Source organism: Bos taurus, chromosome 23, assembly GCF_002263795.3.
Source record: "Bos taurus isolate L1 Dominette 01449 registration number 42190680 breed Hereford chromosome 23, ARS-UCD2.0, whole genome shotgun sequence".
Taxonomy (NCBI): Eukaryota; Metazoa; Chordata; class Mammalia; order Artiodactyla; family Bovidae; genus Bos; species Bos taurus.
In genome coordinates this window covers 44,297,479-44,312,007 of record NC_037350.1, presented here as the reverse complement: position 1 = coordinate 44,312,007, position 14,529 = coordinate 44,297,479, and the positions used below count along the sequence as shown (strand labels likewise).

Genomic DNA, 14,529 nt, shown 5'->3' with positions numbered 1-14,529 from the left:
AAAGAGTTCCAGGTGGAAGGTGTAGAGATCCTTCAGTGCATAGATGCAATTAATGAGGTCGCCCAGGAAGAGTGTGAAGAAGAGAGAGGGGCTTGGGACGGATCCCAATCAATATCCCTACTATTTAGAGGGTTGAATGAATGAAGAAAGTCCCCATTGGAACTGAAAGAGAATTTCAAAAGGAGGGGAACTAGGAGAAAGTGGTATCACACAGGGCGAGGAAGAAGATATTTCAAGGAGAACTGTTCGAGCCAAGAGGTCAGACAAAGGAGACTAGCATGGTATCAGGACTGAACGGCCTGATATCCCTGAGGCTTGAGCTATATGGACTGGTGACCATGGGGGGCTGGCTACTGGCTTGAAGGTTGCTGCTGCTGCTAAGTCACTTCAGTCATGTCTGACTCTGTGTGACCCCATAGACGGCAGCCCATCAGGCTCAGGCTTGAAGGTTGACTCACACCCAAGTGTGGATGTCTTTATAATTCAAAATGGAAAAGAATAGACAGATGCTAAAAGAAATGAGGTGTCAACACCATATAATGGATAGAGTAGTTAAGCATATAGACTAAGAAAATAGTATAGCTTTTGGCGTGTTGCTCTTTGGTGAACAGAAATGAGATCTGATAGCAAGAATGTGAGCAAAAGATAAGGGAGAATTTGGTATTGAGAAGAAGGTAAGCAATAGGATTGCTGCTGTTAAAGGTACAAAGTCAAGGAAAGGTGTGCGTATATAGATTCCAGATTGCAGGGAGACCGGATGTGTTTGCCAGAAAAGGAGGAGACAGTTGCATTTGTACTCGTCAGGGTCTGTGCCATTACCTCTTCACACCACCTTTTTGAGACAGGCCAGCTTCTCTTCTTTGCCCCTGGCTTTGTAAGGACGGGCCTTCCCAACGGAGTTCTTGGTGAGGCCACTACGGCCCTCTGTTCATGGTACACACCCCTTCTCATCACTTAACTATGTTACTCTGTAATTATGTTACTATGTCCTCGCAGTACAATAGCTGTCTACTTGGTGGTGTGATTCTTAGAGGAAGATTGTCGGGGAGGCTGGAATCAAGAGGCCCTTAATCAGAAAAGTTGGGCCTTATTTTGGATTTGGCCAGAGGACTGGAGTTGGTGTCCTTGCTGTTAACACTTGACCTTCGACAAGGGTCCCTCCTCACTGGGACGTGATCCACCAGCGCTGCCCGCCTCCTGGGGCCTTTGAGGGCAGAGTGGACCGGGGAGTGAGATAAGTGGCTGGGAATAGTGCAGCTGTATAAAATCATGAGATGGTGTCGCAGCGTTTCGGCAGGGAAAGCACACACTGTTCATTATCCTCGTGTTCAGTGCTTTTTTCCTAGAGATTTAAGTAGTGTGAGGCCAAGACCTAACTTTTGACCTGAGGTGTATAATTCACAGTCATCACTATTCAGGAACTTTGCAGAGGATAGCGAGAAGAAATCTAACTATGGTTTAAAATGATGGGGAAGAGGAGGCTAAAATATTGGGAAACAGGGCTACTTCTTTAACTTCACCGCACATTGACACTGACGGGGAGTTACTCGTCTTTTTCAGGGTGTGAGACATTATGCCATAAGGGGTAGCTAGCTCTTTTCCATACGTATGCTTAGGCTGTAATATGAGTGATTGGTAGCTCTAAGAACAGTATTTAGTTTATTTTTTAAATTCGTATTAGGTTCATTGAATATCAGGGTGGGAGGTTGTAGAGTCTTTATTTGGGGGTGTCACTGGAATGTGGTGGAATTTTAAAGTCCAATAAGATTTATCAGTTCATTGTGATTCCGACAGATAAAGGAGGAGAGAAAGCAATGACCTTTAAAGCTGTTACGTCCTTGTAATGCCTTCCATTAAGCTAACCTTATGCACTGTACTCTGCCGTGTTTTAATTTCCAAGTGAAACATCAGCGTGTTTGTGTTTTCAGCTTTATTAAATTAGTGTCTCTCTCTTTTTTTTTTTTCCCTTTCAGAGAGCATTAGGTAATCAAAAGTCCACAGTAGTTGAATTCAGCAGTAAAGATGCCTCTGAAATTAACAGTGAGCAAGATAAAGAAAATTCCTTAATCAAAAGTGAACCAAGAAGAATTAAAATATTTGATGGAGGGCAAGTACAAATTTTACTTCTTAAATGTACATTTAAACTTACTTTTTAAATGTACATTTGCTTTCATGTGAATGAAGACTTACTAGTGCCAATTTTATAAAAATGTTGCAGAGTTTCTCGGCTTATTAACAGAATCTTCATGGCAAAATATATGTTAGGTATTATGTTAAATAACTCCATTTTGATCAAGAAAATGATAACTATTTAGGAAACATTATAGGTTCTAGGAGGCAGCTGAACACTAAATTTTCAGAGTGAACCCTGGGTTTCACATTGATTCATAATAAGGAATGGCCTGGAAAAAATCTGCTAAGAGAGATGAATTAATTGCCTATTTGATATCTTTTGTGAATTTGGTTGTGAAAAAAATCATAAGAGCCAGTTGTAGTTAAAATGAAGCTCAGAAATATTTCAGTACTGATAGTTGTAACTGAATTTAACAATAACGAAACTTTTAGACAAGTGACTTAGACTAGGAACTATTTTAAAATTAAACCTGGTATTGAATAAAGCTTGAATTGAATTAGCTATTAGAATACTGTGTTGCTTTGAAAAGCTGGAATATTCTGTTACTTGTATGTGCATAACATTTATATTGATTGAGTGTGAATATTGTGCCTTGTCTTTATTTTTTAGGTTGAATTTTAATCATCAATATTTTCTCCAAGACATAGTATCCAGTTGCTTTATTCATTTTTTTTTCTTTAAATTAGATATAAATCAAATGAAGAGTATGTATATGTCCGAGGCAGGGGAAGAGGAAAGTACATTTGTGAAGAATGCGGAATCCGCTGTAAGAAACCTAGCATGTTAAAGAAACACATACGAACCCACACAGATGTCCGCCCCTACCACTGCACTTACTGTAACTTCTCCTTTAAGACGAAAGGTATGAGACGACACTGCTTCATAGTCCTTTATTATATGCATTAAGTCAGTAGAGCCAAGACCCAGCTTTGCATATTATTTGACCAACGATGCAGTAGTTTAAATAAACTAATATACATTATACCTTATTAGCATCATGTTTTTATTTCTTTCTATATTTCTAGACCTCAGATTTTAATTACCTACTTTGAGAATATATGTAATAAATATGACATTCGAAAAGGAGCAAGTGCCCTTTTTTCTTTTACTCCCCAAATTACAGTTGTATAACGTGATGACTAATACGTTTTCAAAATTCCTTATTTTGGGGCCAAAGAAGAAAAAGAAATTTTTGTGATCACAAGTAAATGCATTTCAGTGCTACAAGATTAAAGACAAAAATTAATAAGTACAGTAAAATTATACTGATTACATTCATGTTTTATTATCTAATTTTAGTCATGCATAGCCATTTCTTTTTTTTCCATGAAACATTTATTTTACCCAAATTCTTTGGAATTTGTTTCAAAGTTTTCTTTTATACTGTGTAATTATTATAGAACTTAGAACTAGTAGTTAAAGTTACATTTAGTACCATTTCTGTACTCTTTATATGTTTTTATTTAAATTGTAAGGCTTTATTATAGTTAAGGTAATTTTACCTTCTGTAAATTTCCTGTTACATATAATGAATGCACTATTGTAAAATGTTTGCTTCCTCCATTAGGTTCCTTGTTTATGGATTATTGTATAAAAATTAGTTGCTTGAGGCTTCAATTTCATATACCACCCTTTACAAAATAAGACTCTCTCAAATACAAGGCAGTGTGATCATAAAATTATTTGTCTAAAAGGACAAAATCTATGAAAAATATTTAATCAGTAACTTTTTCACAGAACGACTTTCCTTTTAGTTAACATTTGCTTTTTTCTTATTGTATTGGTTGACTTTGAGGTTTTGTTTTAAAGATTGATCAGTTCTTCAGCAAAGTTCATTACCTTTTTTGGCTACTGTTTATTGGCATTTAAGGAGAGTTATAGTGTATAGTAGCTTCTAATTAGCTCTCCTTAAATGCCAGTAATACCTGAAACAAGAGTGATGGGGGAAAACAAAACCGTGATCCAAATAGTCTTGAATAGTTCTAAAGTTTCAAGAAATCATGAGTTGGGAGCAACCATGATTCTGTCTTTCTTGATGTATAGAGGAGTTCCTTCTAGAAATGGAGAGTGTATTTCAGGATAATTTTCCTGATCTTGTGGGAAGGCTTTGATAGGATTAAGTGGTTTGATCTTTTAACCCAATTCATGGCTTTTACACTGGTTTTGACCCTAATGATTATGAAATGCCCGTCTGTTAAATAATTTCCAGTGTGAGACCAGGAGATTAGCAATAGCCCAGTATTTACAAATAAAAGATGACCAGGTACAAAGTGATGTTACCAGATAAAAGAGGATCAAGGTATAATGTGAAATGGGTATTTCTCGGTAGAAGGAGGGAAAGGAATCAGGGTATTTTAAAGGTATATTTATAAGGGCAAGAAAGGAAGGAAAACGTAGATGTGGAAAACCAAATGGAACCACAGAGATTTCTTGGCAAAGAAGAATTTCATGAATCATCAAGTATTAATCCTAGTGAGATAGCTCAGACCAGCATCATGTAGAATTTAAGATAAATGTCTATTAAGTGGTGGACGGGGCATTATGATCCGTGAAGAGTGAGCAGTGCATGTTAGCAGTCTTCCTGTCTGTCATTTCTCAAACATGCCACACATGTGAGTTTACGTTAAACTTTCTGTTTTGTCAGATTGTTCATTGGAATTACACGATAAATACTTATTTAAAGAAAGCTACCCAAGCTAAGGAGACTGGTGAAGAAAATGTCAGAAATTCACTATTTCCCTATTCTCCTCAGGGCAATTCTCTTTTCTGTGGTCAGCTTCCCTGTAGAAGACTACCTTTTGTGAATGTATGTGGAACAGATTCCATAGTACCTTTTAAAGGCAGCTAAATAATAAAAGTCTTGTTTTTTGATGAGACTGTAGATTTTGCCCTACTCTGATTGATTTGGTTTTCCCAAGCAGTTCACCTCTACTTCTTATTGGATGTGTCTGATTATTAACAGAAAGTAATAGTGATGTGACGGCATGCCCTATAAATAGGAGTATGCAAAGATAGCATTGCTCTGTTCTCCTAGACTTTGATGCTTCTGATGGTCATGCTTGTAAATCTGTGCTTCATCGTTTGTCCTCTCAGTTTATTTTATGAATGCATTTTCAAACCAGTTTTAATTGATTTGTCTTCATTATTCTACTTTAAAGGTCAGTCAGCAGAAAATACACATTGAGCTTGCATCTCTGCAGGATTTAGGCCCATATATAAAACAGAAAGTTGGGCTCTCTCTATATATAGCTATAGGAACCCAGAAACAAAAGCTTCCTGCTTTCCAGAGGATTTAGATTAATGTTTATTAAATCTGTTGAAAAATGTATTGTGTTAAATTAATGCACCAAGTTTAAAGCATTGCTAGGGGATATTTGCATTTTAATATGCATGTTCTGCATATGAAATGCAAATTGCTTTATTTTAAATTATTTACAAAGTTGGTTAATAATAAGTAATAGCTCAAGTTATGAGAAAATATGCTTATTAAAAACTTTATATTCCCAAATTTGCCTCCTTACAATTATACATCTATCTCTTAGAAAACAAATGACCTCTATGACTACCTATTTATTAAGGAACAAAAGCATTTTGAAAGAACTATTAGTGGACCTTGTAAGTTGGTTTGTAATATTGATATCATACTAGAAAGTGTTTTGACTTGTAAATGGAAATTTCAGCCACAATAAGATGGGAAAACTAGTCATAACTTTTAGTATGAAAATTTTGAAGCATACAGAAAAGTAGATATTTGTATAATGAGCACCAGTATACCCATCATCTTTTAATAGTTGTTAACATGTTGCCAAATTTGCTTCATGCTTTATTTTAAAATAAATGTCAGACCTGGCAAGTCATTTAAGCTGGACATTCTCTCTAGAATCACAGAGGTCAGGGTTTGCTGGATCCTAGTATCTAGTCCGGGCCCCGCTTTCACTTGAACCTGTTAAGCCCCAAGCTCTGGGATGTTGTACATACCAACTAGTGCAAGAATTGGCCTAAACAGGTTTGACCAGATCCACCGGCTCACTGAATTTTTAGTGAAATTGAAGTTCTATAAATATTGCAGTTTCACTGGTCTTCTAGCTACCGCAAGATTTGGCTCCAAGTCTGGACCAGTGATTCAGACATGTTTAGCTCTTCTAAAGGTTTATTCTCAAATACTAATATGCCCCTGCTCACCAAACCCAGCATTTAGATTTTGTTTCTTTTCAAAAGAGGTGATTTTCCCTTCTTGGCAATTTTGGGTGTGTGTGGCATTATCCACTCAAGCTGCTTGTTATCCTCTAGAGAATCTGAGTTCTCTCCCTGTATTAATGATCACTTTGGGCCAGCATGCCCAGTGGTTCCCAGTGTAACCCAGTGGGTCAATATACCAGCTGTCAGAGGAAATACCCCTTTAGGGTTACTATTAGGAGACTTTTAGTCAGAAGAGTGAAGTGAAATTAATGCAGAAAATTCTTTCTCTTGTTCCAAACACACAGAAATACTATTTGTAATACAACAACTAACTATAGTTTTGAATGGATAGCCAAGCTTGAAATTTATAAAGACAGATTTCAGATAACAAAAATAAAAAAGAAACTCCAAACTAGCACGGTGAACAGATAATGGAAAAAAAAAAGTCCATAAAGGCATCAAGCCAGATATATGTCCACAGACCTGGGGATTCATACTCGTCCTAGAATGGAGTCTAAGGCCTCTGAAAGAAGCCTGGCTCACCTGTCCAGTGTCTTTGGATCATGTAGGGGAAAAGCTCCCTGCTGAAAAACAAATCCCTATACCTATGCCATGCCAAAAAGATCCCCAGATTCATCCAGAATTACTGGAATGAAGCTTTTCAAGTCTCAGGCAGAAGCATCTGGAAAACCGACATAGAGATGTCTACAGCCCAGGGTGCTTACAACTTCATGCAGAACCATCTTGCTCAAGATAAGTTTACAATAAAAGCTAAGAAGTGTACAAGGAAATAAAATACTATGAGGGAAAGCCAGCAAACACAGCCTGGGGAGACTTCAGAAACCACAGGTCACAGTGCAATCTGAAAGGGACTTTAAGTGTGTATAAAATGTTCTATGAAATAAATAAGGACTGGAGAATAGAAACCGTAAGGCAATGGTAGACATTATCAAAGTAGAGGAGATTATTACTTAATAATAATTAAGTAATAATCTGAATAATAAATCTCTCTTCTTTATGATTACTTAACAACAGGGTTATTACAACATACAGATGCCAGTATTTTCTTTTGAACAAATTTTAGTCATTGGAATTGTGTAACCACAGTCTGTACTTTCACTTGAAATAGGAATGGAATTTGCCAGTATTGACAAATGCAATAGCCAAATAATACTATGTAAGCTTAGTAAACATTCTTTTCCCTTAAGGAAATCTGACAAAACACATGAAGTCCAAGACACATAGCAAGAAATGTCTGGATTTAGGCGTCTCAGTAGGTTTAATAGATGAACAAGATACAGAAGAATCAGGTAAGGCTTTATTCCATATTTTTCATAAATGCTATTTACAGTGTACTCTTTTTTTTTTTTGCATCCATACTCTTCTTTCCATTCCCACTGACTTTGCTCAGTTCCTATTTTCATTGCCTCTTATTTATCCTATGTGATAGACTCCTGATCAGTTTCCCATCTTTACTTTGTCTTCCTTCCTTTAACATCTATCCCTGCTGACGTTGTTAATCTTCCTGCAGCATGTGTCTGATCATACTATCCCTCCGCTCCGAGTCTTCCATCGGTTTCCATTTGCCTACCAAGAACAGTATGAGCCACTTGACCGAGTAATTCCTCACAATCCTTTCTAGTCTGACGCCCGCCCGCCCGCTTCTCCACCTGTGTCCCTCATCTCTCTCTCTCCACTTGCCCCACCGCTTGAGTCTCCTGCTTCCGTGACGCTGATCCGGCTCTGCCTGTACCGCTCTCCCTGAAGGCCCCGCCCCCGCTCCCCGCAGAAACGCGGCTCCCCGTCTGCACCCGGTCGAAATCTTATTTCCTCCAAGATCCAGCTCAAATCCACCGCTGGCACGAAGCCTTCTCTGATTTTTTCCCTTGCCACAACACTTGTGGAAAGCAGTTGTTCCCTTTTCTCGACACCTGCAATAGTCTAGAGTTTGCTCCGTGAAAGTAATGAACCCCTTTCTGCCATGCTTTTATTATGATTTACACGCTTCCTTGCTCACCTCCTCACTGAGATTCTCAAGCGTGTCAGGAGTAGAATTCATGCCTGGGTAATACTCGAGGCCACCCACAGTCCTCAGCGCGGCGCCTTGCTCAGGGCAGCCGCTCTGGAAATATTTGTGGCATAAAGTATTCGTTTGCTTCCCCGGATTGTTTATTATCTTGAAAAGGTTAACTGGTTGTTTTCTTAACAACAGTTGTTAGCTCAACAACCAGAAGTATTTATCTCTAACCAGTTTTGAGGAGAAATAAACCTGTTCATCTGTTCTGACTAATCAGACAGTAGAATTTTATTCTTTGTAAGGCTTTTTGTTTCAACCCAAGAATTTAGCAACAAAAGAGATACATTGTTGTTTTTTTAAGTTTCCTATTGCTTTTTTGAAAAATACCCTAAATTAAACATTTACCTGCTTGCTATGTTTTAGTTAGTATGTACTAGTTTGATGTAGAAAAAATTTCCAAAGAGAAAATGGTGAAGACATCTTTGAAAACATAGGTAAAAAAAGCAAATGTTTTTCACTCCACCTGACAACAATTAACACACTAGATGAACCAGCCTGAATTTGTTTCTAAATATTCAAGAGAAGTGACTCATGTCGGAAGTGCTACGGTTGATATGATTTATTATTTTAAGCTTAAGGAAAAGATTGCCTTAAAATTTAATTACTGGCAATAAATGGATGTGTTCTTAAAAGAAGGAAAAGATAATTATAACAAACTTAGGACAAAAAGGAGGTTCTTAGTGTTTTATAGACACTTTGATACTCTGATGCATATTGGGAATGGCAATATCAGGATTTAAAAGTAATATGTCAAATTAACATATGTGTAACTTTTTTGTCCTAGGAACAGAAGTATTAAACCTGATTTTAGAATGGCTAGGAGTTGAATTCTGTGTTGGTGTCTTTGTTTAAAGACACACATTTAATAAAATTAATATACCTATAGTTTACTTCTAATATAAATCGTCTGTTTGATTTATTTTCTGCTCTTTATAATCCTGCAGTAAATTAACTACCATAAGTATTTAAGTGAAAAAAGTCTCTCCTCATTATTTATTTGCTTTATTGCTGTTCCACAGAGCAATTCAGAATTAAAAAGCTAGGAAAAAACAGTAAGGGTTTCAGTGAGTGTATTTATCACCTACAGACTAGAAAAAGCTCAAAGTAAGGGCTGTAACATGAAACACTAATTTCTGAAAAAGGTATAAATGTTAAAAGCATTATTATTATAATATATACTCTGAAGTGTTTTTTACTTTTTCAAGAAGATAAGTCTTACAAAATTAAGTAAATGTCTGTAGAAATCTACTGAATTGTCAAGGGAAGCTTGTGTTTATATCCCAGATTTCCATAGGCGAATTAAGTGCAGTATTCATGAATTATCAGCATCATTCCGATTGGCTGACGAATGATGATCTTACGTTATCTCCCATTCATTTTTGTCATTTCTCACCCCATTCCAGAAGCACTGGAAGCAGGTTTTAGGTTACAACTCAAACTTAATGGCCCTAATTCCCAATTTCAGTTGAGATCCTCTGATAAAACTCGAGGTAGCTTTACCTGTTTTTCTGTGTGTATGTGTGTGTGTGTGTTTTAATTACTGTATTTATTGGTAATACTCTCAGTTTTCATGGTTTTTATTGAATAGTAAATTATAGCACTTCGATGGATTTTGCCAACTGCTATTTTATACCAGAGACCTCATGTTTCTTTATAAAATGCCAACAAAACATATTCCTTCACTTTTGCTTTATTATAGGCTTGCAGTGAAGGCAATAAATGGTCAGTATTTATTGTTTGAAACAAATGGTCTTGCTTTCCCTTTATTGTCTTTTGTTCTTCTAAAAAACATTTTGTTTTTTTTAATACAGTTGACATTACAAAGAGTTTTATTATATGCACTCAAGTATTCACACCAGAGTTGGTGATTATATTTTCTTTCATTGGCTTTAAGTCTTTCTCTTAAATTCAGTGTATTTGGGGTGGGCGATGGGGGGCAAGCTAAATAAAGATCATACATGAGGTGCAATGTCCCTTACTTACCCTTCATGTCACTCTCCCCAGAGGCAAACAGTCACCACACTTAGGGATTTTCTTTCAGTTCATTTACCATACATGTGCATATCCAAACATAACACGTTGGGTTTTAAGTTTGTATTCCAAATTTGCATAGACACTATCACCTTATATGTAGATACCTAGAAAATTAATTTTGCTTTATAATTTTAAGTTGTTCTGTAGAACAGTTTGTATTTCTCCACATCCTTAACTATACCGGATAACTGTATGAATTTTAACTTGGGACCAATTTGATGGATGACGTCTTATTGCTTTATTTATGTGTTCTTGATTACTATCCTAAGGTTGGATCTTACAGTTCTTTGGGACGTAGTTTCATGCTGTTAAACTGATGGCAGTGAGAGGTGGGATCTTGCTGAGCAATTCTTCAGATGTCTGTGTTTTTAGAGAGGGAAGCCCGGAAGCCTGCAATGTGATGCCGCATGTCTGCAGGGCAGACTTGTTTTCTAGTCCAACACCCGCGTAGAACATAGTAGGTATTCTTTTTCACTCTCCTTTGCTCATTCCTTCTCATCTTCTGTCTCTATACGTGGTGCCCAGGGCCGTGATTTCTAAGCTCTCATCTTTTCTGTCTATGCCCCTCCTCCGGTAGTCTCATCCAGTCTTCTGACTTTTTAAATGCCATCTATATGCTGATGATTCCATTATTTACTCTAGACCTACACGTCCATCTGCCTGCTCATCACCTCCTCTTGGACGTTCTAATGGAACATCTAGAACCTGATGTGCCCCAAACTCCTGGTTGACTCCTTTCCTCTTAAGACGCATGTTTCCCTGTGGTTTTTCCCCCCCATCCTTTCAGCTGTTGCACTGAAATCTTGAAGTCTTGGTCTGATGTCCTTTGCCTCCAATCCATCAGGAAAACCGTCACCTCCTCCTTCAAAATGCATTCAGAAAAGTGCTTTGGGCCACCTGTGGCACCCAGCTCTGGTCAAAGCTATCATCCTGTCTTCTAAGTTGCTTGCAGTAGCCCCTGATGGTCTTTGGAGTTCAACCCCTGTCTCTTCACAGGCTGCTTCCGACACAGCAGCCAAAGTGGCTTTTTAAAATGATGTCGTTACTTTGCTTAAAACCCTCCATCAGCCTCCTGGCTTGTTCAGAGCTGTGGTCTGTGCCCCCCGCGAGCTCTCTGCCCCCCGCCCCCACTTCCTCGCTGGGTGCTGGAAGGCATGCCATCATCTCGGCGCTCTGCTCAGATGTCACCTCATCAGGGAGGCCTTCCTGCACCGCCCGAGAAGAAACCCCTGGCCCTCTCACCGCCAGCCTTGCTCACACCCCCGACCTGCTTATTTTTCTCTGTGGAATTTAACCACCACGAGGAATGTGAGTATTATCTGTTCATTTCAACTAGAAAGTAGAACAGAAGGACAGGCATCTCCTCATGCTCGCTGCTCTGTGACTTGCTGGGACTGTTACCAGCAAGTCATAGACGGTAAATAGTTGTAGACTGAATGAATGACTGGGAAATATGACCTTTTACTGTCAGGAAATAACTCAATATTGTGTTTTTTTTTTTAATATTTATTCGTCTTCCATTAAATTCCTTCACTGCGATGAAATGGTAGCTGTAATACAATATTTCACGCCTTTACTTATGAATAGCATTTACATGATTTAGCCATGGTATTATAGGTATTTGACACAGGTATTATCAAAGAGATGATGGCCATTCATTTGTTTCTTGGTTATTTATGGGTTATTAGAGCAGAAGACTAGCGGATATTTTAAGCTACCCTGACCATTCCATTTCTTCATCCTTAGTAATGATCTGCCCAGACTGATAAGTATCTGTGGCCATTTTTCAGTGGTTCCAGAGAAGAGTTTATTCTCTTTCTGGTGGATTCCTTTTACGGATTTAGCGCTGCAGCCGCTGTCCAGTATGTGCAAAGGCATTGCCCTCGGGAGCTCCTCGCCTGTGGCTGTGATGCTGGAATGTTGAGTGAGCCCAGCCTGGCCAGGGTCCACTTCCCCAAAGCTGGGATCTGGGGAGGACAGGGATACCTGGTCGGGAACAGAGAGATGACTGGGGGTATCCCAGGAGAAAGGAAAGGAAGGGAATATAGAAAAAAGTATATTTATCCATATGTCACTTTGTTCAAAAAAGTATTGATGAGAGGGGGTAGGGTAAAGGATTCTGGACCCAGGGAGTTGTTAGGCAAAACCCCAGAAGTTGGGAGAGGGGTGGAGGGCATTAAGAGTGTAAATGCAGATGAGAAGAGAGCACTGGCAAGCTGCGGGGGTCGGGGTCCTGCTGTACAGGAGAATTTCAGCATGGGCCTTTAAGAAAGTCGGAGGGGTTTGGGGTGTTTTTTTTTTAATTATCTAAAATAATTTAAAGTCACTGCTGTTTTAGTCCCATATATATATGAAAAAGCTGGCTTAAAACCCAACATTCAAAAAACTAAGATCATGGCATCCAGGCCCATCACTTCATGGCAAATAGATGGGGAAACAATGGAAACAGTGACAGACTTTATTTTCTTGGGCTCCAAAATCACTGCAGATGGTGACTTCAGCCATGAAATTAAAAGACACTTGCTCCTTGGAAGAAAAGCTATGACCAACCTAAACAGCATATTAAAAAGCAGAGACATTGCTTTGCTGACAAAGGTCCATATCATCAAAGCTGTGGTTTTTCCAGTAGTCATGTATGGATGTGAGAGTTGAACCATAAAGAAGGCTGAGCGTCAAAGAATCAATGCTTTTGAACTGTGCTGGAGAAGACTCTTTATAGAGTCCCTTGGACTGCAAGGAGATCCAACCAGTCCATCCTAAAGGAGATCAACCCTGAGTACTCACTGGAAGGATTGATGCTGAAACTGAAGCTCCAGTACTTTCGCCACTTGGTGCAAAGAGCTGACTCATTAGAAAAGACCCTGATGCTGGGAAGGATTGAAGGCAGGAGGAGAAGGGGACAACAGAGGATGAGATGGTTGGATGGGATCCCTGACTCAATGCATGTGAATTTGAGCAAGCTCCGGGAGTTGGTGAAGGACAGAGAGGCCTAGAGTGCTGCATCCCATGGGGTTGTAAAGAGTCAGACACGACTGAGCGACTGAACAACTTTTGCTTCCCAGGTGGCTCAAAGGTAAAGAATCCACCTGCCAATGCAGGAGACATGGGTTCAGTCCCTGGGTTGGGAAGATCTGGAGGAGAAAATTACCCAGTATTCATGCCTGGAAAATCCCATGGACAGAGGGCTACAGTCCAGGGGATCACGAAGAGTCAGACACAACTGGGCAACTATGCACACACGCATACACATCTGACTTTTAATCTGGATCGTTTTCTCAAATATTCTTGAAACAAGGAAGCACAAATAGTAGAGTTTTTAATCCATGCCCCCTTGGAATTTTCATTGCCGAGCTTTTGTTTGTTTTTTCTTTCTGCCCCTGCTGTTTTATTTTGTAGTGGGAATTTAGACAGTAATGACTGAAAGACACATGATTTCTGTAAGTGGGTAGTCCCATTTGGCAACCACAGTAATAATACCATAGAGCAAAACTCTTTTTCTGGAAGGGTGTTTTTACACACACAGTACCTGAAGGTGTCAGCATCCCTCCTCCTCCACCAGGTGGAGTTTACAGGTTTGGGTGGATTGTTAGTAACTTTGCCCTCATGCATCCAGTTTTGTATGTATAAATATATAATGACTCACTCAGAAGTCTTGCTGTTCATTTAGTAAATCAGGGAGCTTTATTTCTCTTGGTGTTCATTTCTGCTCTGACTCAGCAGCATCACAGGGTAGATTTCCCTGCAGAATAGACCATCTAAAAGCCGAGGACTTGATTTGTTCCTGCCTTCACATTTCTGCGTGTGTTTGAAACCTCACCCTTAATCAATTCCATAAGGATGTTGTAAGGAAGAGTGGTGTACGTTATGAAGTGTTTCATTTCAGGATCAATTTTATTTTCCAAGGAAAAATATAAGTTATCAGCCATACTAATGTAGCAGAAGTAGCGGCTGACTTAAAATAGGAGGGAGAATAGCATTTTCAGTTCTCCCAGTTTTAATCTAATTGAAATGTACATCTGCTGGTGGGAAGCTCAGGTCCAGAAGCTGCTCAGGGCAGAGAGGTCTCAAGCGCTGGCTTCTCTCCCATGCTGCTTCCTTGCCTCCC

At 38.9% G+C, this 14,529-nt stretch overlaps 1 protein-coding gene across 6 annotated transcripts in view; it reads left to right on the top strand.

The window, feature by feature from the left end:
• HIVEP1 (HIVEP zinc finger 1) overlaps nucleotides 1-14,529 on the top strand; it is a 135,971-nt gene that overhangs the window by 105,808 nt on the left and 15,634 nt on the right. For 5 of the 6 annotated variants that reach the window (XM_024984059.2, XM_024984058.2, XM_024984061.2 and 2 more), the window contains exons 5-7: nucleotides 1,974-2,107; nucleotides 2,821-2,996; nucleotides 7,522-7,623. In XM_024984059.2, the coding sequence (XP_024839827.1) occupies nucleotides 1,974-2,107; nucleotides 2,821-2,996; nucleotides 7,522-7,623 (412 nt within the window). The remainder of the gene's footprint in view (nucleotides 1-1,973; nucleotides 2,108-2,820; nucleotides 2,997-7,521; nucleotides 7,624-14,529) is intronic. The other variant, XM_024984063.2, reaches the window with a different exon arrangement.